Raw genomic sequence first — 27,381 nt, 5'->3', positions numbered from 1 at the left:
AAGTGATGTGACAGGCGAAGTGCATGATTCTAGGTTTGCCATCAGGTGTTTATTTGACCATGTGAGGCAGGCGAACGTGTATATGTACGGAGGACGCAGGTGAGGCCTCATGAACAGTTGAACAAAGGAGAAGAAAAACATTTGTCACAGAAGAGCATATTATCATCATAGGCAAAGCACTATCACTCCTCTACTAGGCGTACCTCAACCACAGTTCACAGCATTTCACCTATGACGATATGTTCATTTCCTGTAGTGCAGCAGTGCAACATGCAAGACAAGACCTTAACATTTTGCTATTTTTTGGTTTTGTTTACCGGCTAGGGTTATAATTGACATGAGCATTAAAGATGGGGTCTAACTTCCGTACATATTATATTATACTATACATTTTTTCCAGCTTTAGTATGATTCATTTAGGTCGGGTGTTTAGGTGTCTGGAAGGTCAAATATTTTTACTTGGAAAGTCATTTTAGTGTGATACAGAGCTCTATGGGGACAATAGAGAAATACAAGCATTTATTTTATGACAGATGTTTTCATCATTGAAAAATACCTCATAAATTTACAAACAAACATTTATGAGGCTCACCACTCCTAAGATATGACAGTAAACTCTACAGGGAGTGGGTACGTCTCCAGCTCGTTTCCATGGAGATGTGAAGAAAGACAGTAGAATTTGAGGTTTAAACAGATTAGGTCCTCGTCCAAGTCCATTGTTTTATAACCCACTGCAGTAATAGCATTTTCTGTGTTGAACTGGTCATTAGGAGCATGTTTTGTTTTGCTGCAACAGTATAGTTCAAAATTCAGATTCAGATTTATTTTATTGGCCATTTGCATTGGAAAAAAATGTGCAAAGAGCTCAAATGCTACACAGTGCATCTTTAACAACACAAGTGTAGTAATTTGGATTCTTAAGGATTTTCTCTGTGAAAGGTAAGTTATTAGTCAAGCTTTCATATAGAAGAGAGAATGCATTCTGAAAAAGTGTCAATAGTTTCTAGCTAATGCTGCATTATTTCATTACGAGACCCTGCAAAACATTAGGGTGAAATAGAGGAGTACAGGACAAACGTAAATGTTTTCTGCTTGTTATGGATGGATAAGGTCATCCGTGTGTACATTGCGCGAGTGCTTCACATTCTGCGTGTATCTGCAGTATGTCAGGGTTGTTTGAAGTGGGTTTTGTGGTGTCTTAGTGGAGCGTTGTGCAGAAGTAGGTCAGTGTTTGAGGGAAAGAATGGAGGACTTGAGGGGGGGCCTGCAGGGTCACTGACAGCGACAGCGGGAGAAATCCATTGTGGGTCAGCAGCTGTGAAGTTTCAACATTGAAACTGGTCTCTGTCATTGATTCATGAGCACAGTCTCTACCTTCTTTTTTTTTCTTTTTTTTACAAAATGTTTTTCTGTAGCATACATCTGGGTTGTGTTTATATTGGTCTATAGTTCCAGAAATGTCATGGTTACTTAATGTCATTATCCAAATTTGCACATATTTGTCAAAGGTCTTTGCCGTTGGTTTGAATATTAAACTACTAACACACGCAAGTTACTCTTAAACCTCCTCCTTCAGTATATGACCCGTCACAGTGACCCTGAAAAGTCACCCTACCAAGAAATCCCATAACCCCTTATGTTTGGAAATAGATTAGCACTGTTCCAATTTTTAAAGCACATTTTGGTGAAGCTTTTTTTTTGATCCAAACAGGTGTCAGCTGTCCAATCACGTTGAGGTCATTGCTGGTGAACACAACAAATAGACCTCTTTTATTCTATAACTAAAGCTGTGCCATAGTCAGGCTGTTACTGTACACATCCTATACCATTACCACGCCCACACCTAATCCCCGGGCAGGTCACGTGACTCAGCAAGCCCCGCCTCAAGTGGCTCATTCATATGGGCGCATAACTGCTACTCTCTCTCTATCTCGCGCGCGCGCACACACACACCTCATTGTCTCGTGCGCTCTCGCCATCAAAGCCTGCCTCACACGCGCACACGCAGCCATTTATAAAGCTCCGCGTGGGCTCCCTCACGGTCATGGTCACAGAGGCGCTCTGCGAGTGACAGACCTGCGTCCCCTGCTAACGAAGCCAGAGGAGTTTCCTCTGAGATTAAATGGATCTAGGATAATAGGAGCTGACGTTTGCCTATACAGGTACAACTTATTTATTGATTTTCCGTGTCTTTTAAATTCGAGAGTGGACTAGTAAAGCAGTGTTCATAAAGCGGTTACTAAGTAGGCCAAAGGTTACAGCAGCTCTGCTGGGAGAGTCGCTGAGTGTAACTCTCTTTGTCATTCTGCCTCAGCCTTTCACTGGACGGGAATGATTGAACTAACTTAATGATAGTTAGAACTAAACTGTTTGTTTTTCTTCCCTGTGTGGCAGACCGATTGAAGTGCTGTCTTGCTCTTATTGTCTGACTAAAGCCAAACAAATGTGATTAATGAAAGGTTTGATTTAAAAGAAATTGGACCGAATCATGATGGCTTAAATGCTATAAATCACCATTGCATCAGTGGATGGTTATGAGTTATTAATATCCCACTCTTCATCTTGCTATTGAATTATTTTTCACTCTGTCATAGTTATACCAACAGACCAGGGGTCACAAACCACTAAATCTTCATCTGTAAAGAGATATTAGAATTAGAACTAGAGCCAAGAACAAACCAACACCACCAGACCACTTACAGAGCTTAATTCCTCAGGTGTCATTACACTATTTACCTGATGGGTGACATGGACATTCTTGCGAGATATAACATTTTGCTTTAAAGGTGCATTTCAGAAGTTTTTATGCTAAAAGAAAGCTTGATATTAGTGCGTATTTGACCTTTCACTGACCCCGCAGCTGTGTGTATGGTGAGTATAGAGCCTTTACTTTCCATCACAGTGTCCTCTATGACGCTCCAGGGTGAATTGTTTTTAGGATTTCTGGTAGGTTTCCACCGTTGATGGAACCATCTCCATGGTTGTGCATACATTCCATCCCGAAAACCAACCAGAAACCTTAAAAAAAGACAGCTGATCCATCATAGAGGCCACTGTGATGGAAAGTAAAGCACCATGCTAACCATTTGTGTTTGTCACATGAGCAGTTCCTCTTATGTCTCATTTTGAGTCACTTTTTCCCTCAGTCATGATTAGTTTATAGGTCCCTTTTCATATATAGCCTGTACCAGTGGTTTAAAGAGAGTGTAGTAACCAAAACATTGCTAATACTGACTGCTAATACTACACTTTTGAGGCAAAATGCAAATCCTCTCTCTAAAATAACAATTTGGCAGCATTGATTGGTATAGTAGAACTGGTAATAGGCATGCAAGATACCTGCAGCTGAATCACAAACTTGGTGCAATTGGCGTCCTTTTACGTGCTAATATATTCGCACACATGTTTTCCGGTCTATTTTCAGCACTTTTAATCCAAGGCAGCGAGACAAAAGACACATTGTTGAGAAGCCCCTTACACCAAAGAGGCGCTGGGCTGCACATGAGCACTGTCACAGAAGTACGCTCACAGCTGTTCATGTGAGCGTACTTATCTTCAAAATTGTAAAAAGATGTTTTCAATATTTGTAAGACGTCCAAAATTTAAGAAGTGCGTTTATTAAGGTAGATGAAGTGCAGTTGGGTGCAGCAGAAACGCCCCGGGTAACATTTTCGGGCCTTTTATGTCTTTTTGAGTCTGGCTGGGTTCATCCGTCTCTCCCGTTTTTCCTGTCAACTCAAAACATGCACTGAAAGTTTAAAAAAAAAAGGGCAGTCTACTTGCTGGGGCCTGGGGCAAGGAGGTTTCCCTTTGCTCTATACCTAGTGGGGAAGGTGTGCATTACAGGAAAACTTTGAGATTGACTAAATAAATTGTGTTACTGAGCTGGTAGTATGTGATTTGCTGTGCTGATCTCTCTTCAATGCAGTCACGTATTGATGACTGCGTTTGCTATCACAGTGCGATGGATAACGATAGAGCCTTTGTTCCTGATGTCAAACTCATGGCTGAGAAGAGTACATCCCATCTCCCTCACAGCAGCACCCACAGCAGAGGCCAGTGGTCCAGTAAAATTGAGTTCCTGCTGGCTGTAGCGGGGCAGATCATCGGCCTTGGGAACGTCTGGAGGTTTCCCTACCTGTGCTACAAGAATGGAGGAGGTGAGTGTCCTGCCTCTACTGTTTGTCCAAATCCAGTCAATTAGCAAGGCACATTTACACAACACAGTCCCCACAGTGGTTGATATAAACAATCATTTCTCAGTTTAGCGCCACCAGTTCTCACAAATAAAAATGTTCAAAGACAGTCAAGCCGTAATTGACAAATAAGAACAATACATTGGAAAAATAAAGAAAAGATAAAAAGCCATAAAGCAATACATTGAACTGGAAAAGCTTTCATGTACAATGTTGTTCCCTCATGTGTTTTGTACCTGGAGTTGTGTTTGGTTTGAAGCTTGCCTGTTTGAGCATTTGTACACATTCAGTCGGCCTCTATATTTGGTCAGCTCTCACTGCCTCTGATGGCATAAAATCGTGCTCCACTGAATAATAAGGGAGCAGAATATAGGACCACTGGGTGTGACATAATCTTAAAAGTGCATTGAATTGTAAAAAAGAAAGCAAATGTACTTGTTTTGACTTTTTGCTTATTCAAACATATCCTGTCTAATGTTACAACAGGCTTGAAATCATTTTAATGTATATTTTTAAATGTTATGTTTTTGACCCATACTTTGTTTATTAGGAGTGTTCTTCATCCCTTATGTGCTGTTCCTCTTCACCTGTGGGATCCCTCTGTTCCTCCTGGAGACTGCTATGGGACAGTACACCAAACAGGGCAGCATAACCTGCTGGAAAAAGATCTGTCCCTTATTTCAAGGTAAACTCGGGTTCATATAACAATATAGCTTCAAGTAATAAACATGCTTGATGTTATTTATTTCTATTTTAATAATTCAATTAAACTTTATTACTGACTCAGGGTCCAAAGAGACGGAGGGACACAATATGACAAAACAGAAATAGAAACTAATATTGTGTGTATACTAATGGTCCAGGCAGTTTTCCACTGGGGGCGTAGTTCATGTTGTAAACACTGATGCCAATCAGGGCACATTCCTTCTCAGAGCGAGTCACTCATGTTTAGTGCCAGGTCCCAACAGACTGGTATTGTGCACTCAGCCACACTGTCAGTATTCTTCTGACCTTGGTTTGTGGAAAATGTATTTCAGATTCTGTACAACCTTATTTTTGAAAATAAAAAGCGCTGCTCTGCAAACTCTACATGTTAAGCATACTACAGGCTACACAGAGGGCAGTTGTATGTCACTCAGTAAGTGCATGAGTGCATGGAGACCTTTTTAGGATAAAAAGGTAGGAAAATGTGTTATTTATTGACTTGAAAATCACATGGTGTGAAAATATTCAATAACAGACCTGAAAAAAGGTTGCAATTCTAGGAAAAGAAAAGCAGTTTTCTTTCTAGGTTTATATTTTAAGTAGAGTAAACATCGGCGGTCTGCAACACCATGTGAGTGAAATGGGTGAAACAGTAATGGCCTGAGCTTTCTGAGAGAAAAAACAAGTTAGTTTAGTAAACCATTTCTGGTCACACAAACACTTGTCCTCACATTAACAGATGTCCTCACATGCAGTTGGGTAATAATTCCTTGATGCTCATCATGTTTTGAATCTTCTTCTGTTAATATGTCTGTGTATAGTCTGTAAAATAGTTTGAGTTACAAGGTATTTCTGAAAATGTTTCTTGTTCTTTCATAGATCAGATTACCTTTGCAAAACAATGTATTTAACACAAAATGTTTCTGTTCTCTCTTTGTTGTTTGCAGGGATTGGCTACGGTAGCCAGGTGGTTGTTTTGTATTCGAGCATCTATTACATTATTATTTTGGCCTGGGCATTCCTGTATCTCTTCTCGTCTTTCAGCACTGAAGTTCCCTGGGCCAGTTGCAGAAACCCCTGGAACACGGGTTTGACATACAAACTCAATATTATTATTTTAAAGATATTTTTAATTACATCAAAATCATTGCTATTCTTTCGTTAAGAAACCTGTGTGGAATTTGATCGAATTGGGAATCTCAATTTGACGATAGCAGCGAATGCAACGTCACCAGTGCGAGAATTTTGGGAGTGAGTAGACCAGGATTATTACTGTGGGCTAAGTTTAGATATTTCTGTGGTGTTGAATTATTTTATTTTGCAGGAGAAGAGTTTTGAACCTGTCGGGAAGTATCCATGAGCTGGGGGCGATCAGATGGGAGTTGGCTCTGTGTCTTCTGCTTTCGTGGGTCATCTGCTACTTCTGTGTCTGGCAGGGGGTAAAGTCCACGGGGAAGGTAGGTCAACCAGATAATAAGAAAGAAGAATAAAATCTTGTATTCAAGGGATAAAAACATATGAATAAAAATAATGAAATAAACAAGATCCTTTCAAACAAATAGAGTGCTTTATTTCTGTACTACTTTAAGTTACAAAATTGTACAGGTATAGTATTGTAGTAGTAAAAAATATGGATATGACACACTGTTTATTGCTACATTATTAATGTACATTTTTATTTGATCTCTATCACATTTTTTAACCACCAGCAAATACCATAAAAATGTTTATACATGTATGTATATATATATTTATACTTATATTTTTACATTTAATGACAATTTATTTGCACTGAACCTTTTGAATAATAAAAGATCAAGTTTTACCAAAACCTTTGAAAAACATATTACAAAGATTATTTGAGAAGGATGCAGGCACAATTTCAGCTATTTTTAAATCAGAAAGTATATACCAGTTTTCATAGCTAATGCAAAAGTGTGCCAAGAAAATAGACTAATTGAAAATAACAGATGAAATAGTAGATGAAATAGTAGATGGTCATGGGGCAGGGGCCCCACTAATTCCAGTGAGGTACAGGGCCTCCCGTACTGGAATTAGGCAGTTAAAAATCCTTAAAAGAAGTACGTGTACCCTTGATGTAATCTAATGCAGGGGTTTTCAAACATTTTTGGCTGGGACCCCAAAAATTGACATCTAAACAACTTGGGACCCCATTGTATATAGTCATTGCCTCTTACGCCACTTTAGGCCGGAAAAACATTTAAAAAGTTAGTATGTATTTAAACGTATTTGAATAATTGAATGGATTTCACACATTTTAGGCTGTTTTACATTAAAAAAAAAGGCTAAGAACAATAGCATTTTTCTTTTTGTTTCATTTTGAAATCATCTGGGGACCCCCACCCAAGGCTTCACGACCTCCTGAGGGGTCCTGACCCCCCCCCCTTTGGGAACCACTGATCTAATGGATTGGCATTTGTGGCACAAATTCCAGCGATGCACCAATTTTGGAGAAATAATTATTCAACTCATGATTCAAAGAAGATAAAAAAGTGGCATCTCTCATTATTTTTCGTCAGGCATTATTTGTGTTTGAGAAACCGTTTAAATCAGGATCTAGTTCCACACCATGCATTGCATCATCTCTGACAAGTTCAAATTGATTAAATGCCAAAGTCTCATGTCTCATTTCAACAATCTAAAAACTTAGAAAACGAAAAGGCTTTTGTGGAGTTACTTGGAAGGAGTGAAGAACTGCAGGCTGGAGAACCCTGTTCTAAACTACTGAAGAAACTTGTGAAAAGTCCAGTATTAACCAGAAACAATAATGGAAAACTAGCACTAAAATAGTGAATATTTTGCAGGTGGTGTACTTCACTGCCACGTTTCCCTATGTGATGTTATTGGTGCTTTTGGTGCGGGGTCTGACTTTGCCCGGAGCTTTAAATGGGATCAAGTTTTACCTCTACCCTGACCCGTCCCGCCTCAGTGACCCACAGGTATGAGCATGTCCCGCCACACATTCCTAAGATTCACTTGAATGCATGTTCATGTTTCAAATACAGATGTCTGTTGACAGACAGTTTGTAAAGTTAATCTGATAAGCTTTTGTCGGCTTCTGTCTCATGACACATTAATGGCTTTTCATAAACAAGCATGAGCGTTTTGAACGTGCAATAATCTCTGTATCTACGTCACTTTATCAACCACCTGCACTATGACTGCAAGCCTGCACTGCTAATACGGACTTTTTTAGTAGTCTGTTTATTTTATTTTTTATTGTTTATACTTTTTGTCCCCTAAGGTTTTTGGTAGTCATTGTATATAAGATACCTCTATTTACTATCTAAGTGTTTGCACATTTCCTTTTTATTCTGCACCCTGAATGTTTTTCTTGAGAGCTGAATGTTATCATTGTGAGATCAATAAAGGTTTATCTTATCTTAATCTAGAGGTAAAAAGAAACATTAGGGTAAGAAGTTAACTGGCATCTGATTTAATTATGTATGGTTGAGCAGGAGAGTTTGATCGGTGCTGGGCCCATTTTTTCAACAAATGGGGGGCTGAGCCTCTCGCCCCGGTGACTCAAAGGAAAGCATGTTCTGTAGTGTTGGTTTTGACTCTACTTAAACAGTTGGTTAGACCTCTGTTTTGTGCAGTGGATATAGCTCTTGAGGCCGGAGGTGAGCAGGGAATGATGACCGCCAAGGGCAGAGGTGAGGCCAGGTGGAGATGAAGTGGAGCATGAGGTAGTGGAGAAGGAAGTTTAAATGTAGGATCCTGGGCTGTGCTTGGCTGTTTTGCTTGAATTTTCGCTAAGCTGTATATGGCCTGCAAACCATTTCATCTGCTGGTTATCCCACAAAACACACACTTTCTATATTGTGATGTCGACATTAGAGATGCAACAGGCTGCTACACATTATCCAACATGTTTGGTGAAAAAATGTATGTCATTATTGTTGGCGCACACTTTTTTCACAATTCCCTTTTCAGAGCGACGGACGGTGACCCTGTTTGTCTCTTGTTCTCATACAGGTGTGGATGGACGCGGGCACACAGATTTTCTACTCCTATGCCATCTGTATCGGCTGTCTAATGGCTCTTGGCAGCTACAATAAATACGACAACAACTGCTACAAGTGAGTTTTACGAGGAAAATGTTTTTGAATGGCTATCGGATTGTAAGTAATGCTCTTCTTCTTTTAGGGATTGTGTATACTTATGTCTTCTAAATAGTGGGACAAGTTTTGTGGCTGGATTTGCCATTTTCTCGGCTCTCGGCTTCATGGCATATGAGCAGAACACAGATATATCAAAAGTGGCCGAATCAGGTGAGAAGAAAATAAGTGAAACACAGAAAATTAAAACCATGACTTGCGTGCACTTTGGTCAATGGTATGTGTTAAATGTGTGTTAAATTCAAGTTTATTTCATTTGTATAGCACATTTAACATGTGCTATACAAATGAAATAAACTTGAATTGAAGTGAATGACTTAATACTTAATCTAGGACTAAGCACAGTGCCGCATTATATATCTCAGATGATCAGTGTCAAGTTTTTTAAAAGTTCCTTCAGCTCCTGCCTAAACTTGAAAAAGGCCTGACTCCGGACAAAAGGACGCTGGGACAACTCAACTCCATTTGCAAAATTGTCTATAATTGTCTATAAAAACTCTTTTGGTTGAGGAGTAGGTTGATAACCTATAACAGACAAAAAATACATCACATGAGGCTTAAGTGACAAGACAAGTACTTCTTGAAGTTTTGTTTGTTAGTTTTGGGTTTTAAACTTTATAATGAATTATATTAAACCACATATACATGTATTTTAAACATATTTAAATCATTCATTTTACCAAATCATGGTTATCATCTAACATATTTTAACACAGGTATTTTAAACAAAATAGTTTTTTTAATTTTAACTTAGGTTTTAACCTATTTCCCACATAATTCATGTTTTTATTCAACTAAGGTAAAGGTAAAATTGATGATGTGGGTAAAACACTGGTGAGGTGATATTGTCCATGGCTATTATTCATACCAGTAGTGTCTGTGGTTGGAGTATTGGGCTGAAGGTCTTTGTCTTTGTGTTGGGATGATCAATGGGAGTGTGCAGGTGGGTTTGATTTCAGGCATGAGCAGGAAGAGGATGTTGTTGGCTGTATCCTAGTCGGGTGGGCAGTGCACAAGTCATGATTTGGAGAATTGTGTCATCATTTATCATTCTTCATTCTTTATCTGCTTGGACTTGTCAATCAGAGAAGAGCTAAAGCAAAGAAGAAAGTGATATTGGCTTCTCTTGCGTTCCAGAGAAAATAGCATGGAGTCCAAACTTTAGGCCTTAATTTAGGAGCATTGCTTGGACAGGACTCCAGGACATTACTGACCTGCTGTGCACCTGTTCCTCTGGCCGCACTGTTTGAGCTTCTGGTTGTCCCAAATGCTCGCTTTAAAACTCAATGGGACCTGTCTTTCCAAGCTTTAGCCCCAGACTGTGAAATGATTTGGCCCTGGCTGTCTGTGTGGATGACTTTTCAAACTCTTGCTTACTTTAGTAAAGAAAGCTTGTAGTTGACAGGGTGCTTATTATACATTTTTAGTTTTTAATTTTACTGTATTGTATGTAGACAGGACAGCTCAGGGTGAAAGAGTGGGAGAGACACTCAGCAGTTTTTCTATTGGGTAAATGTCTCTTGCTTAGGTTTTCAAAAATAGATGCTGCAAGTGTTTCGATCCTGTAAAATAATGTTGTTCTTTCAGGCCCTGGTTTGGCGTTCATTGCTTATCCTCGAGCGGTCGCCATGATGCCTTTCCCTCAGATCTGGGCCATATTCTTCTTTATAATGATCATCTTGCTGGGACTCGACAGTGAAGTAAAAACAATAATTACCACAATACCATCATTATTCATTCTCCATCTTCCCGTGATTCAGGCCTTGTTACACTCAGGGATAAATTGTGTTATCTTATTCAATTTAACTATTTTCCCTTGAAACAAGAGGCCCATTCTCAATATTAAAGTAGGTTCAGCATCAAGTTAGAGGTTCAAACAATATACTGTATGAGGATTGACACATATCAAATACATTTTTGCTAGTTCAGTAGAAAAAAAGTGTTTTGTACTAAATTCTGATACTATTTCTACTGCTGCTACTTCCAACTATTAGTGCCTCGTTGTTTAAGGGACAATGTGCGGAACCTTTGCTCATAGAGACAGAGATGCACAAGATTATAACTAAATAGTTTACATTCATTTTCCTTGGGATGGCACGGTGGCTGAGTGGTTAGAGCCCTTGCCTTGCAGCTAGAAGGTCCCAGGTTGGTGGTCAGGTTGGCCCACAGAGTCGCAATTTCGTTGTTCAATTGTATAATGAGAATAAAATGTTCTTCTTCTTTTTCTTAGAGAACATAAATTAACAGTGCTCATTCAAGAATATAATCAGTGTTACAATAACAATGCTCTAAACCTTTCCCAGCATTCAACTCCACCTACAGTCACAGTCCATCAAAATCAGAATATCACAATGACATGGTTTCATGTGCATTTGTTTATTATACTTAACATATTCAATCAGATCATAAGTGAATGTGTTCAATTGTTTATCTTTTTAGTTTGTGGGCCTGGAGGCTCTTGCTACAGCTATCTCAGACCTGTATCCCTCGTACTTCCATGTTGGACATCGGCGTAAGATCCTCCTCTTATCCATTTGTGTCGTCAGCTTCTTCATCGGACTTGTGATGGTTACAGAGGTAAAGCTGGGTAGTTTTACAGACTTTAAAGGTCAAATGTTATGCTGTATTTTGTTTAAAATGATAATAAAAGACACATTAGCATGGGATCCTTCTCCATCAAGAGGCAGTCCCTTGAGGCTCTAGCTGCTAGATTAGCCAATGGTGCATATATTTGGGAGAACTCAATGACACACTAAACAACATGTAAACAAATCAGGGAAACTGCACAAAACAAATCCAGCTATAAATTGATCTACATCACAGCAATAGAAAAATCTTAGGTGACCTTTGGTGAAACATGAGAATCACTAGTATAGTTGTTGATACAGAGGAGGGTGCAATTGTCCACAGATGATAACTTGTTTTTTGTTTTAGGGAGGACTGTACATCTTCCAGTTGTTTGACTACTATGCCTGCAGCGGCATGACTCTGCTGCTCTTCGCCTTCCTCCAGTCTGTGTGCATTGGATGGATCTATGGTGAGTTTATTCATTACAGGGACATGTTCGTCATAATTGAATGTGTAGGGCTTCAGACATACATAAGTGTAGTGAGAGACCATACTTCAGTAAGCCAGTAGCTTCTCTACCCACCTCTCAATCAGCAGAAATGGGTAGAGACGATAAAATACTGACTTTGTGTTTGAATTATGCTCTACAAATACCTTGTTTTGCAATCCCACAAGTAAATATAGTCGTCATGCAAATATTATTCTAATGATGTACTGACGACGACAATAACAATGTTTTTTTATTTAGAGTATTTGTTTGTGTATATCCTATACGGTTAGATAGGTTATTGCTGTTTTTTTATACACAAAGAGGATAAAATACTTTTGGATGAGAAGAAACTGTAGTTTAAAACCATGTATTGCAGAATAATTTGATTATTCATGAGTGCAGGTGCAGACCGTTTTTATGATAACATTGAAGACATGATTGGATACAGACCCCTCCCATTGATTAAATACTGCCTGAAGTATGTCACACCAGTCATTTGTTTGGTAAGTAGCACAACAAAAACAAAAGTGAAACCAAAAAGCATATTGTATTCTTTCTGTGTTATTTCCTCATCATCTCAGTATATAGCAATACATTTCAAGTAATTTTATACTTGATTATTCTATATTTGTCAAGAATTATCAAACAAGATAAGACAAAAAGATATAGTGATGACATTTTGTTTGTTTCTTGTTGAAGGGGACATTCATATTTTCCCTGGTCAAATACACCCCCCTGAAGTTCAACAATGTCATTGAGTATCCGTGGTGGGGCCCTGTTTTGGGCTGGTGGTTCACCCTCTCCTCCACACTCATGGTCCCTATCTTTATGGTGTACATGTTGAGCGTCACCCCTGGCTCTCTGCGGCAGGTCAGTTCAGACACTTCTCAAACCCTCATATACAAAAATACAGCTGAGTAAAGGTAATTCCTTGTGTCTTTTCAGAGATTATCAATCCTGTGCACTCGAGCACATGACTTGCCTTTGACCAAGCAGGAGAGGAAAGCCCTGGAGATGCAGGAGCTGAGCTCGTGCATTGACAGAAAGTTGTCTCAGTAACTACTGAGGAACTGACTAACTTTTAACAGGCCCGGATCTAATGGATGCAAAATGGTGCATTACAACCTAAGTTTAAACTGTTTGCACCCTCAGTTTTAGTTGCATCACAATACACTTTAATTGGAGCACTGCAGTCCGTTTGTTCTGGAGCTCGTGCTGTCATTAAGACAATTAAAGTGTGCAAAAAGTGCCTTAAAACTCTTGTTTTTATCATAAAACATTCCTTTAATTACAAACTGTAAATGCAGTATGCGCTGTACAGCTTTTAAATATTGGCTACGGTTGAAATCCATATTTATTTTAAATCATAGTTTACACATTGGTCTGTGAGCATTTTGCCAATTAGGTCTATCCTCCTTCCTGTTGAAGGTCAGAGGGACCAAATGTGTTTTAAAAATGTCTCTTGCTAAGGTCAAAGGATTGATGTTCTCATTGATCTTCGCTTTTTAAGTGTTTGACTCAAAACTGTGAAATTCCTTGCACACTCCTCAAAACTGTAGTCTCAGTAGTATTCAGGACTACAGCAACGATCGCAATGTATTACTATGAAAACACAAAGGGGGCATTGTGCACATTAACACTGCACAATATTAACTACATAAATACTGTGTGAACAAGCTCTTTACACTGTCGCAAGCAACTTTTATATAACTCAATATTAGCATAATCAAAACACCTGCATTAGGCAGTCCAGCTACATCTCTATAACTTTAAGACCTGTTTAGTCTAAGCTTGTACCGACTGTACATCGATCTAATGGTGTGCATTTGGGTGATAGAGACATGAATGATGTGTTTAAAAATGATGAATGCTGTGACTTTTTCTTTTTTGTACAGAATAATTACTGTTTTTAATGTAAATTGTAAAAATGTTTCGAATAAAAATATAACATCAAGTGTAATTTATATGTTGCCAGGTGCCATTTATTAAAAAAGAAAAGGTTTCATAACTGAAATTTTATTTTTGATAGTAGTGTAAATGGTAAACTGTTAAAGCAAATAAAGTTATTTTATCAATGATCTTTTGTTGTATTTGTGTGAAATAAGTGTCAACTAGAGGGTAGGACCTCAGCAATATAAATAATCAGGAGAAGAACTAGAAGAGAGATGGGGGGGAAACAATTTGGTTAAAATGCAACTTTCATATTCGTTTAATATTTTAAAGTGCAAAAAAATAAAAATATATAAAGAAGACATGAACAAAGGTACCTTACATTGTTTTTTGTTGGGAAAATATTTAGGCTTTGCATAAATGCCATGCGGTTCTTGTCTTGGTTTAGCGTCACACGGACAGAGGACAATAACATTTTGGTTCAGAGTAAACATTTTGGTACGTGACACTGCGGTGCGCTCTAATCTCGCATCGGTCTCCGCTGCTTCAAACTTTGTGATTTGTCCAAATGTTTCCTGTTATTCCCATGTTCTTGTTATCGAACGGATGGCTGCAGCGGCAATGGGGGAACAGATATCCTGTAGTGTCCGTAAATGTAACTTCTAACCAGCAAAAGTAGTTCATGCTCTTCTTCCCGCTGTACAAAAGAGTTGAATGTTCAGAGCCGGAAATACTTAAAAACATTGAGTCATAAGCCGTTTAAAAACCTTGCTGACATACAATATATATTAACACGCACATACACACATTTACATGAAATATTTAAGACAGCTGAGGTTTCATTCAGAACCAGTCTCAGGTCTACAGTCTTGAGTCCAGATCAGATCCGGACATGAATGAACAGTGTAGGTTTGAAGCCTCACCAAAGGGCATCATTCACACAATAATAAAAAAAAAAAAAAAAAAGAGGTTGCTCCGGGTTTAAAGGCAAACAAAACATGTCAAGGTGTTTGACCAGAGTGCATGAAATGTACTGGTTTAAAGCTTCAAAATACACCTTTGCTTCTACTGTGTTTTCTCTAAAATATCAAACTAGGAGCCTAATTTTTGAAGTTTTCTCATACCATATAAAGCAAGCTACACTATACGCCTCGCTAGCCCTATTACTAGTAACCACAAACAAATGTCATGGATTTCACTTGGCAATGGTTTTTTTACGCTAGATGCCCTTCCTGTTTACATTTACACAAGTTTGGGAGAGTCACTTTTTGTTTGTTAAAAGTGGAGGGCTGTCATCTAGCTTGATTTCAAAGCTGCTGATAATTTGTATCACAAATTGTATCACATCTCGTTCAAAACAATAAGCTCAGGATAAAAAATAAAAATAAAACATACTTAAATAAGAAGTCAAATTGTTTTTTTTAGTGCACGACGCTATGGTCGGATTACAAACCAACAAAAAAAAGCAATGCCGTTTTAGAGAGATAAACTATGTACACCACAACAGATGCTTACATATATTTAGTTTAACATCTGAAATTTGTGCTTCTTAAATATGATTCTGCTTGGGCACTTTCTTCACACAAATAGTCTTGGTTGAGTCTGTTTATCATTGAATAACACATAATCAGGAATAACATTATGACCATGCACCATGACATTGCTACATTTCTATCAGAAACCTACTTAGGCTTTAAATCGGAGTTATTCTCTTTAGCTATATGTGGCCATAAGGTTATACCTAATCTGTGTATTTGGATGCATTAAAGTTTTTTTTTTAATTTACTGTATATTCAACAATTTTGACATGACTTATTACATCATATTTTAAATATTGCACATTAACAACAACAACATTTCAAGTCTGAGTTCCGAAAACACCGAGGTGGGTGCATGCAGCTGCTCCCGAAAAGGTTTGATTCCAAAAAGACTAATGTACACATGGATCTGAACTGTGACATCTGCTAATGACAGAGTGCTCTGGAAGGTCCTGCAGGAATGATGAGCTGCATAAAAGGACAAAAAGATTTCAAGGCTAAACTTTCTGTCTCTGCTCCGTAGCTTCTGAGGAAAGCAAAGGGGAGGACAATCCTGGTTCAAACTCCCTTTAGTTCATTGGTGTTTGTTAAGAGACGCACTCCTGTGACGCGCTCCTGGACCGGCGGCGTTTGCTGCAGACCGCACCATTCAGGCCACCCCTGAGGACATCGTCCCTCCGCCTCTTCGACCTGGTCACCTGTGCGTCACATGTGAGAAAAATCAGTCTTCAAAAGTTTAACCGGCTGAGTAGTAGACTCTTGTATTTGAGCATCATACAGAACTGTGTTGTGTATCTGTGCAACTGGGCAGAAAGACTTGTATAAGAAAGACACCACGCTTAGCTTCGGAAATAGTGGCGAAATAATTTGGACAATTGAATCAACCACCTTGGAGTCACAGAATTGACACAGTTTGGAGAAAATATTTTTTATAATGCATACGTTGCCAAATAAGAAAATCATTCGATGGAATTGTAAGTAGGCCTGTCACGATAACAAATTTGAAGTTCGATATATTGAGGCAGGAAAGTATCGCGATAAACGATATTATTGACTCTGACGATCCTAGATTCTGTCAGTTCTCAGCAAAGCTTAGCAAGTAAACCTTAAACCACATCCTGAAACACCACATAAGCTGCAAGAAACATGAAATATAATGTAACTCAATTTGCTTCTGTTAAAAATCAATGTTTTACAAAGAAAAAATAAGGGGAAAATGCTAATAAATGTAGAGATGATAAATATCAAGGCCAAAAATATATATCGATCTGTTATTGATAAGTCGATATCATAATCATAGAGTAATACAAGCCGATGTAGACGTCAATAAGTAACAGGGAAAGGTCCTCATAGAAATAATTACTAAATCAGAACAAGCGCTGTTCGACACTTCTTTTGTGGGCTCCTCAAACAAAACCACTAGATGGCAGCGGTCACCATGAAACTACAGCTAGAACGTCAAGGAGATTATATATGATTATTTCTTTTTATCATTCAGGTTGTTTTACTGATGATTTTCATATATTTTCATAAACTAAACAAATAAACTGCTAAAAAAAAAAACATTCGTGGGGGGACCTTTTGCAGATAAAAAGGATTTAGCCCATTTATAAAAACGAAACCAGTGCACGACATCGTGAATAAGCACATAAAGAATAATCACCTTGGCGTCCCGTTCGGCGAACTTCTGGAACATGTTGGCGTAGGTCCTCTTGTCCTGCTCGTCGTGCTCTTTGATCTTGCTCTGACAGATGGAGATTTGGGAGCGCGCTGCTCGGTTTTGAGGACTCACTTGAAGGACTCTCTGAAAGTCCGCCATGGCCAGACTGAACTCGTTGCGCAGTAGTCGGGCCTCTCCTCGACGGTACAATGCCTTCTCATTCGTTTCATCTATTTCTATAACCTGTAGCAATTGAACATCACACCATTAGCATTAGAGCTTATCGACCCGGACCTCTGCTGATCATTACAAGTCATCTCACCTTATTGCAGTTGTCTATTACTTGAGAGAATTCCTTTAGCTTCAGGAAACACATGGCTAAATTGAGGTGCGCCATCACAAGACACTCTTTTATCCTTTTGTGCTGCTCGATGCCACTGCCACACTCCATTTCCAGCCACGAGACTATCCGATGGTACTGAACTATCGCTTGGTGAAAGTGGCCCCCCTAGAAAAGATGACAGGGATTTAGGAATACAAGTGGAGAGAAAAATCAGCCAAGAAAAATGACTTCTCGCCAAGAAACTGCACCTTAAAATATTGATTCCCTTTATGCTTCACACCAGGAGCAAGATCCAACTTCTCATTCAAGTCCATTTCCCAGGATTCTTTAGCCTAGAAAATGAAAAAACAGGGGATTAATGTTGGTTTGTTTTGGAGTATCCTGGATTGAACTGTCTTTCCTCCTTCCTCACCCTTTGAAAATCTTTCAAAATAACTTCGTATTCAAGCTCCTTGTCTGGCCCAATTTTAAACTCTGGTCGACCTTCATCTCCAAAGCCATATCTGAAAAGTAAGACATAGCACATTATGTAAACAAGAATGACTGCACAAGTGAGTGAAATAATAATAATGCAAAATTGTAAAGGAAATTTGAGTAGAAAAGTGGTATGTGAGGCTCAAAGGGCATAAGTTCATGAGTACTTTAAAAAAAGGAAGTCTCTGGGCCCATTCCTGTGCGGCTTTTTAAAGAGAGAATGCTCACTGCAGCCACTAGGGGGCAGCCAAAGCAAAAAAAAAGGAAAGACTTTCTCACAGCATAACGCACTGACATAATAAGAGATCAGGATATTTTTATTGATTGACCTTTATTTAACCAGGGTAATCCCACTGAGACTAAGAATCTCTTTTTCAGGGGAGTCCTGGCCCCAGAGGGTAATCAATGCATATATATATATAAACAACATAAACAATGCATTACAGCCATGTAGTAAATGATCAGTCTGCCCTAGGGCAGCTGTGGCTACAGTAGTAGTTTACCACCACCGAGTGTTGTGTGAATGAATAATGAGGACAATGTAGCACTTTGAAAAACACAGGCTTGTAAAGTGTAAAGTGCAAAGCGCAAGCAGTTGTTATCATTCATCAGGCTACAGTCCTGTTGGGCCTTTGACCAAATCGGCACTATTTTAAAATCACTGTGCTCATTATTAATTTATAGAAACAATTTTTCTCAATAGTATTTTCCTGTTTCTGTGACCCGTGACACGCCGTGGGAGCTGAATTTGACACGTGTGATGTACACAGAATGACTTGTGTCACATAATGAGATGTCATTATTACACCCAACAAAACAAAATAGAGGGCATATTGTAAAATACTTCTCACTCATTCATCACAAAGGTGCATGATGATGTGCTTCCAGAGCAGTGGAAATCGCAGTACATACTTGGGCTGTAAGTGCAGTACGCAGCACTCTCCTTTCTGCATCTTATCCATGGCCCGGTCCACGCCCAGGGGGATGTCAGAGTCCTCTCCCTCCCCAACAGTGAAGCTCACATCTCTACAGTCAAACAGCTGGCCATCGCATCTCCCCTCCAAGTGCACTATGGGATCAAAATCATAGATGATATCAAACCAGAAAAGACCAGGATCTGAAGAAGATCTGTCTTTTTATCTAATTTCTGTGCTTGTAAAATGCTGCCTGGACTCATCTTCAAAATCAACAAATTGAGTTTGGCATTATATTGGGACTGTCTGTAATCCTCTCTTAATTTAATTGTGCTAATAATCATAACAGCATAATGACTCTGTTGGGTTAAGAAGTTGTTTACCATGAACACTTGCTCCGTCGTTGGGACTTATGAAACCGTCCCCTTTGACCTTGATTCTTCTCATGATGCCCCTGTCGTCTGTAAGTAACTCGCCCTCAAAGTTCAGCAGCTCCATCTGTTGTAGACACATTACAGGGTCATAATTAGCAGCATTTAAACTGAAAAGCTAAAATGCAAGAATATATTACATAAGTAGAACAATATTATGAATGCAAGGCAGTGACAACTACAGCATTACAGCAGAGGCTTTCATTTATTCTGAAATAGTTTTGCCCTTTTTATTTTGACCTACTTTCAAATCTATCTATAAAATATAATCACATTTTCTTGAATCACGCAATTACCTTGTCATGTCATAATACTGAAAAGTCTCTGGCTTTTCTTTTCTACACAAAGAATAGTCTGAATCTCGTTTTATCAGCTGTTCAGGTGACACACGGTGCAGTAAGAAAAAGCATCATCTTCTGCCATAAACATTTAAATCACTCAATGTAGCCGTTTTGTGTAAAAACCCATAACAGCAGTCGCCCCACAGGCTCAAACAGAGGGGAGAGAAGTTTCAAGTTTGGCTCTGAATGAGTTATTTGAGAGGAATTTGTTCTTCCGAGTGACGCACTGCCAATTACCAGCTGTGATTGGACGGTTCTAAAACCGGACAATGGAAATCATTGGCTAAGAGCAAGATTCCAAACGGTGGCTTGCTGTGCAGACGATTTACAAAAGGACACAGTACGTTCAAACATCTCTCAGGTCAAGGAAAGAGCTGCCATAGCTTTAAATTAATAAAACATTTAACTGAGCATCAATGTGCCCTATGATAAAAATGATAAAGAGTACATTGTAATAACATTCTGAAATGTGATCGGGCGCATGTATCCAAGTGCTCGTTTCAGCAACATTGTGATGAATCGCAGCAGACAGCAGCATACTTTTGTACTGAATGTATTGAGATAAACTGGAGTAAGTGGCGAGGAGGAAAAAAGAGAAGACTCAATGGTTTGACATAGACAATTTCAGGCGTTAGTTACTCGTCAAAGCAGATGATTAGCAAAACCGCACATGTTCGGAAGCTTAACAGTTTGATCGAATGTTGCTATTATCACTGGACATTCCCTGTACAGACTGAGTAATGAGATTACTGCATTGTGCGGGTCAAAACCTCTCCTTCTGTGGTTCTCCCCAAGGTTTATCTTTTCTCCCCTTTGTTTTTGAGTTTTTCCTCGCCGTGCAGGAGAGTCTAAGGACAGGGGACACCCGCGCTTATTTGGACGTTATGTTTGCCTAGATACTTAATTTGCCTGAATTTTACATGGTCTTTTTTACTGCTTTGTTTTATTGCCATGATGTCCGGTGCAGCCCTGTGCTACACAAAACCATTGATTGATTGAAAATGTTTTTAAAAAAATACAAAAGGAAAAGGCCATAGTATATCCTTTGTGTGGACTATACCTGGGTTAAATACCCCAGTATATTCTGGCCTCGGACATTTTAGTATATTATTTAGTATATAGAATAGTATATTTTATCCCCTCTGTTAACTTTTAGTCAATTTAGCCTGATGCACCGGTCTTGTTTCAAACAATGTATCACTCAGTACAGAAGAGTCCACAAACCACAGTTCAAGAACCACTCAATTTAAATGATAAAAAAAAAAGAAGACATGGGCATAGTGTTCCTACCTCAAAGATGACTATCGAGTTGGGAGGGATCTTGTCAGGATTCCCAGCACATCCATAGGCGTATTCAGGCTTACACAACAGCAAACACACCTCTCCTCTCTGCATAGATAACACTCCGATGTCCCACGCCTTGAGCACTTGGCCTGAGAGAGAAAAACAGCATAAAAGACGTTATTAAATATACGAGAGGAGTGCAAACAAAACACACCAATTATTGCCTGATACATATTAAACCATATCTGATGGTTTGGCTTGCTGGGATATTGACAGGATATTTACGCTGAACATTTAATATGAAACATATTTGTTTTAAAAAGTGTAGAAGTAAAACACTTAAATTAAATCAGCATTCAGCAATACAATTATAATATTAGATTGTGATTAATTGTGCAGCCTTGTACAATATAGACGCTTGTCCCATAAAAGCAGTAGCAAAATTGGATCATATAGGCAACTTCACGAATATAAAAGTATGAGGTGGCATTTGAAATTAAAAAGGGTATTACACACAGAAAGCTCAAAAAGTGCTCATGACATATACATGGATGTGAATCATCAGTTAAACAGTCGCATACCTTTGCCCACATTGAAACTAAAAGACTCCTTGCGCTCTCTGCTGCTGTCGAAGGTTTTCCCAGTGAGCAACTTCCCCGTATAATGCACAGTTACTCTGTCCCCGATCATCGGTCTGTCGCCATCTTGTCCCTTTCGCTTCACAACCTGGACACACAATAAAGGACTGAGAAACCATTCATTGGCGTGATTTGAAATGCCAGGGCCTAGAATGAACTGAAGAAGAGCTCAATATCAGCACTATTGAAATAACTACTAGGTACTGCAGTTATTGCTTTACAACTGTGGCCAATGCAACTCACTAACTTACGAATACAACGTACCAAATCAACAAAAAATAAACTTATATGAGATTCGACTGCACACATGACTGAAATTACCTTGATAACTCCTTGGTCTTTTTTTGTTGTTATATCGATGCCCTTAGAGACGAACCGAGCAGGTACCGCCTGACTGTCCAACGGCAAATCCTGGTCAGTGGTCATCGTCTACGACTGGATCATTCACTTTCAACACTAACAAACACACACACAAAAAAAGAGCTTTTACTTTAGCTGAAGAGAAGGGGGAGAAAAAAGTTCAGGGTTTGTCTTGTGCTCTTACTCAAACCTGAAACAAGACAAATAGAAAATGATATAATCCAATTACTGGAGGTGGACAGAAAAGTCACGATTTACTGCATGAAAAAAATAGAAAATGGATCTTCATAACAACATTATGTAAGATGCCGCTATTTAGGGGAGTCTACTATTGCATTTACAGTTTCACAGGAACATTGAGCACATTGTACAAGAGACAGAACATCTTGTTTTGTTGATATAAATATAGCTACAATTCTCTGAACCGAGTACATTGTGGTTGGTATTTCCTAGTGCTCAGTAGGGTTTACATTGAAGGACTCGGGTCTTTCAGATTGATGATATATATCATATACAGTAATATGTGCTTTATTGGTATGTTATTAAGACAACTAAAGTCCAGCTGAAGAAAATCTCTTCTACTGTAAAAGCTTTTCAAACTACTACTACGAACTACATTTTCATAAGATCATGTAAACACACTTTTAATCCATTGCAATAAATTACTAGTCATTCAGATCAGACTATGAACAAAATGTTGTTCATAGTGGTGATCAATGTAACAATGCAAGTTGTTTTTCTGGAAGATACTACAATAAAACTGTGGGTGAGAAGGAAAAATTGTTGCAAAAAAAACAAAAGAACTGATGGTTTAGCACTACTGAGGTTTAACATAAAGTCAATTCTCATTTTGATCAATGCGATGCTTACATGCACATTTTTAGCACATTTCTGGTGGTTTGCAAAGAAATGTTTGTTCATCACTAAATATACTGTGCTCATTCATTGTCCCAAAATGAACCATAAGCCACAACAGATCTTCAAGCGTAAGGCTTTGCGCTTCCGCACAAAATTGGCAGTGTTTTTGCCTGGGACATAAAACTGCTCACTACTCACAGAATGTGTCCCTGTCGACACTCGCTGTTCCTGTGTCACTACATACTCCGCCATACACTGACATACTGTAGCTGCCAGCATGTTTAGTCAGCCCGGGCCAATAATCTTGACATTGTTTAAAGACAATGCAAAAGCGAGTTTGTTATGTTAAGCATGTTGGCAAACACTATTGCGAGATTATTATCACATCCAACAGCTGAGATGGTAATTCCTTCTGGCATGGCTTCAACCGCAGCTGCTGTAATGTTGAAATGATACAGATGACACTTAGGTGAGGTCTGTTACGAAATCATCACAACGTTTACAATTAACACTAGCCAATGAGTCAAATAAAGACTGACTTGCTTTTATGTTTTCAGCTGGATCTAGTTCCTCTAACCACTTTGGTCGATTGGCACACTGCTGAAACTTCAGATAAAGGCCTGAATTTACGTGTTTCTCAATCAGTTCTGTACATAACCTGCTATGTTTTAGAAAATGAAAATGATAATGGGTTAAAAGAAGAAATATAAACCTCTGTTTCACTTATTTTACTCCTGTCAAGACTAAAAATTATATCAGCCACCTAATACAAATTGTTCACAGCAATGTAATTGTGGCTGGTAAAAACATTAACTCTTGAGTCAATGTCTAAACCTTTATATATACATATACATATACATCTTTACTAAACTTCGCTACAGATAACTTTAATGTGCAACATTCATTGTGATAGATGTTGATAAGACTTTCTTCCCAGAATGGCACTAACAAAGTTAGTTTAAGGGGATAGTTAGGTTAAGTAGATGATGTCCAAGACTGGACAAACAACTTTGTGTGTGTGTCTGTATGGATTTTATTCTTTTGCTCCAATAAGTCTTTCAAACATTCTATTTTCTTTATGCATTGTTTTCGACTGTAAAACATCTAAAATTGCACAAAAGGGTATAAATATCCTGTATTTCGAATTTTTACATACTTTGAACTCTTTTTTTGACAGTTAAGTAATTGAGTTGCATTTTCCTTTTACATTTACAGCATTCGTTAAAAAGCAAAGGAACATGTTGTAACTGCAAGTGATTGTTGACGAGAGACTGTTCAAGGACAGAGTGTGTGAAGGAAAAAGCCTTGGTATCCAAGTTCTTATGCACGTCAGACCCTCTTTCTCATCTACTGAAACTATAAGGCTGTTGATGTCCTTCTTGTGTGGTGACTAGCATTACCTAAGCCCCCTCTTCCTTGAAATCTACGCATGTCAGAAGTTCCCAGTATTCAAAGCCCTTTATGAAGTAATACGAGAGTGCTTAATTCACATTGGTAAAAAATGTTTTTAGCGGCATGACACAAAGCTTGTCCTAGTCTTCATCAGGTAAAGCGGTGCACCTGATATGTCCACAAGCTGTTCCCAGTTCTGTTTGAGACACACACACAGATCAACAGACCACTCTAAGCTCCTCAACAAAAGGCACGGTACAAAATGTCCATGTCTCCTTCACTGTGGGGCCACCGCTCTCAACTCATCCCTTAGATTACTCTCATTCTCTCTTCTTTTTTTTTTCTTTTCCAAATGCTACTTGTGTGTCACCGTGTACCTAGACCACACTCTGGACACAATGTTCCCGCATGTCATGGTTTCCAGCTGGCATAGACTAATTATATCAACATGGGGACATTTTACATACAGTGTCATTCGCGTTTTCAGACGGCTTGCTTCACTGAATCAGATTCTCTAATGAAAAGTCTACAATGAGCCAAAGACAAAATGATCACTGTTTATATCCGAGAGAAATTCTGCACCAAGATTTATAATACGTCCGTAACTTAAAACTTGCATCTTTATTTTCTCTTCAATCCTCTGTGTATCTATGCAGTGATCAGAATATTAATTCAGTCATGAAGTACTCGTTTCTCGTTACTCGTTTCTTAACAGGCTTTGAGCAAAAACAAAGAACCTGCTGATTGTAATAGACACCCGATATGTTTCAACGCATCCTCAACCTCCACATTCAAAACGATGTCTTAAGTTCAATAAGAACCGGGATTTACATATTACTCAATCCACCATGGGACAAAGTGAACACACATTTATTGATTGACAAAAGCTTATTTTACAATTCTTTAAGAAGCAGTATTAAGTTCTGCTGACCAAAATTAACTTCAAACATAAAAAAAAAGATTCCCTCTCTGGACTTTCACATTGGGAGTAGGTCATCTTTCAGATCTTGCACATTTACCTGACCAGCCCAGGGTGCACTACCTGTATCAACAATTTGTAACTATAAATCCACAAAGCATTTCATTCAGTATATCAAATCGCCCTCCTAATTAGACTTGACAGCTATGTGTTTTTTTTTTTTTTTTATGAAAGTCAAGGCACTGTTATGTAGGTATAGGTCAAGTATAAACAGCGTGTACCACAGATAAGCAGACATCTGTACCTAAACTCGGATAGCCTTTGCTGGAATGCAGGAACACAATGAGCTGGAAGAGCGCGGCGGCTCCGGCACACGGTGTATCAGTACATTCTGTCTCACCGCGCGGCTGATTCATATGTACAGCCACATGTGAGTGAGAGGGAACATCCTGTTTTTAAAAGGCGCCCCACAGCACTCACACAACCGGCGTTTACGTCCCGTGTGCTTGATGGTGGAACAAAACAAAACTCGCGTAAGGCCGTTGTTTCAGATTTAAACAATTACGCATCTGTAACCAAATCGTTTGTTAGTCTAGTTTTTTTTTCCGAGTTTACTGCATTGTTGATTCGAACGCTTGTTTATGTTACATGTCAGGCCAGTATAAATCACCTTTTGTGGCGTTTTGAACCAATATCCAATATCAAAGAAGCATTTTCCCCCCCAGATTGTTATCGTGGGATTGTATAAAACTACCCATGTAATTTAGCTCATATAATCATGGGCTGTTTGTCAGTACAGTGGTGTTTATTTCCAGGTGCCCCACTGCTATTAACCTGGTGGTAAGGACGTGGTTACGCAAAACTACCATTAGTGGAGAAGGTACACATAAGCCTGCAGGACTAGTTCATCTCATCTTGTATCTTGAGGCTGAAAAGGAGTGTTTAAAGTGGCGCGTTCACCCACATAAACACACTCACACCCGGCGCACACACGGGTATGTTATCAGCCCGGACTTCCACGTACAGCCGTAACCTCGAATGTCCCCCCACTTGCACGTGCGACACAGAAACTGAATGTGCGCGTCACAAAACAAATAGTAGCGCGCACTCTCTCAAGTCATCCTTTTTTTCATTGTGCAAAAAACAGCGGATTATTGTTCCAGGGAGCCAGTCCAAGATAAACGTGACACGTACGATGTAGAAAACTTACTCATTCAAATGATTTACGCGGCAAAGTGGCAAAAAAAAAAAATCAGAACTTACATTTTGTCAGGCTGCGTTCGATCTGGGGGAGAGAGGTCTGCGAAACCGGCTTCTTCCTGCGCGCTCGTAATAACACCGTGTTCTCACTGACATCCAGGTACTAAATGTTCTGCACGCGCGCCTTCCCTTGTGCAGAGCTGTTCTTGTGACTCGGCCGCGCTTTTACGCAGCGCCCCCGGATCCTCCTGCGCGTAAAAGCGGCTACACGGGCAGAGGCTGGGACGCGGTTAAACGTGCCGGTGTAGTGACCACATGGAGCTCAGAGTTTAAAATGCCACTGTGGGAGTAGAGCAGTGAAGCCACACACGAGAGGCACGGGGAGGAGGGGGAGGAGAGTGGAGTAGTGGGAGGGCTCTGAGTGTAAAAAATTAAGGGCAGGTCCTGGAAAGCAAGCTCACTCTGTAACACAATGTTCCGCCTGTGCTGTACTGTAGCTGTACTGCCCGCCGCTGATGAGAACACTCTGTACCAATACACAGCCTGACCCTGTAACCCGTTCCGTGCCAGATCGGGGCCCGAGAACAGCGCGTACCGCGGGGCAGGCTGTCCTTTTCCGACCAGCTGACTGCGCCGTGTAGCCTATCAACGGCGCCGCGTTTGAAAGAGGAAAAAGGCACTAACTGGATCAGAAAGCGCATAAATAAATGTGCTTTTTTTTTGCGTTGTGATAAGATGCCGCGGGAGAGTGGATTTACAATAGGAAATGCAGACGCTTTGTTATAGCTTTTTTTTCTTTTGGGAGCGCTTTTTTTATCGGACATAACTAGGGCTACTTCTTTAGGCGCAAATGCCTTTTCGGCTTATAGAATTTTAAAGGTAGGAATTTCGACAACACGTGGTTAAATTTTTTTTTTTACAATATTGTTATATGATTTAATAGAAAAATAGTTACATACGATTTGGTGGTGGTTTGCGTTGCTGTAATTAAAGCCTTTAGTGATAATAATATTACAACATAATCAAAGTAATATATTG

The 27,381-nt window shown here is 39.2% G+C and overlaps 2 protein-coding genes across 2 annotated transcripts; one reads left to right on the top strand and one right to left on the bottom strand.

The window, feature by feature from the left end:
- Window positions 1-1,982: 1,982 nt before the first annotated feature.
- On the top strand, window positions 1,983-13,275 carry LOC306979315 (sodium- and chloride-dependent GABA transporter 2-like). Its single transcript, XM_079578204.1, has 15 exons — window positions 1,983-2,162; window positions 3,961-4,160; window positions 4,747-4,881; window positions 5,849-5,989; window positions 6,068-6,152; window positions 6,226-6,358; window positions 7,727-7,861; window positions 8,901-9,004; window positions 9,072-9,196; window positions 10,631-10,743; window positions 11,483-11,620; window positions 11,978-12,080; window positions 12,504-12,604; window positions 12,801-12,971; window positions 13,047-13,275. The coding sequence occupies exons 2-15, from the start codon at window positions 3,965-3,967 to the stop codon at window positions 13,158-13,160; spliced, it is 1,794 nt and encodes a 597-aa protein (XP_079434330.1). The 5' UTR covers window positions 1,983-2,162; window positions 3,961-3,964; the 3' UTR covers window positions 13,161-13,275.
- A 1,019-nt stretch (window positions 13,276-14,294) lies between these two features.
- Window positions 14,295-26,530, bottom strand: fkbp5 (FKBP prolyl isomerase 5). Its single transcript, XM_079578209.1, has 11 exons — window positions 26,407-26,530; window positions 21,936-22,070; window positions 21,558-21,702; window positions 20,983-21,125; window positions 19,304-19,418; window positions 18,919-19,075; window positions 17,945-18,035; window positions 17,781-17,864; window positions 17,512-17,697; window positions 17,193-17,432; window positions 14,295-16,227 (listed from the first exon to the last, which is right to left on the bottom strand). Exons 2-11 carry the CDS (start codon window positions 22,038-22,040, stop codon window positions 16,117-16,119), a joined length of 1,377 nt encoding a protein of 458 aa, XP_079434335.1. The 5' UTR covers window positions 22,041-22,070; window positions 26,407-26,530; the 3' UTR covers window positions 14,295-16,116.
- Window positions 26,531-27,381: the final 851 nt, after the last annotated feature.

Source organism: Gobius niger (genome assembly GCF_951799975.1).
Source record: "Gobius niger genome assembly, chromosome: 20".
Lineage (NCBI taxonomy): Eukaryota > Metazoa > Chordata > Actinopteri > Gobiiformes > Gobiidae > Gobius > Gobius niger.
Note: the sequence above shows the minus strand (reverse complement) of the source record. Positions and strands in the feature narration are given on the sequence as shown.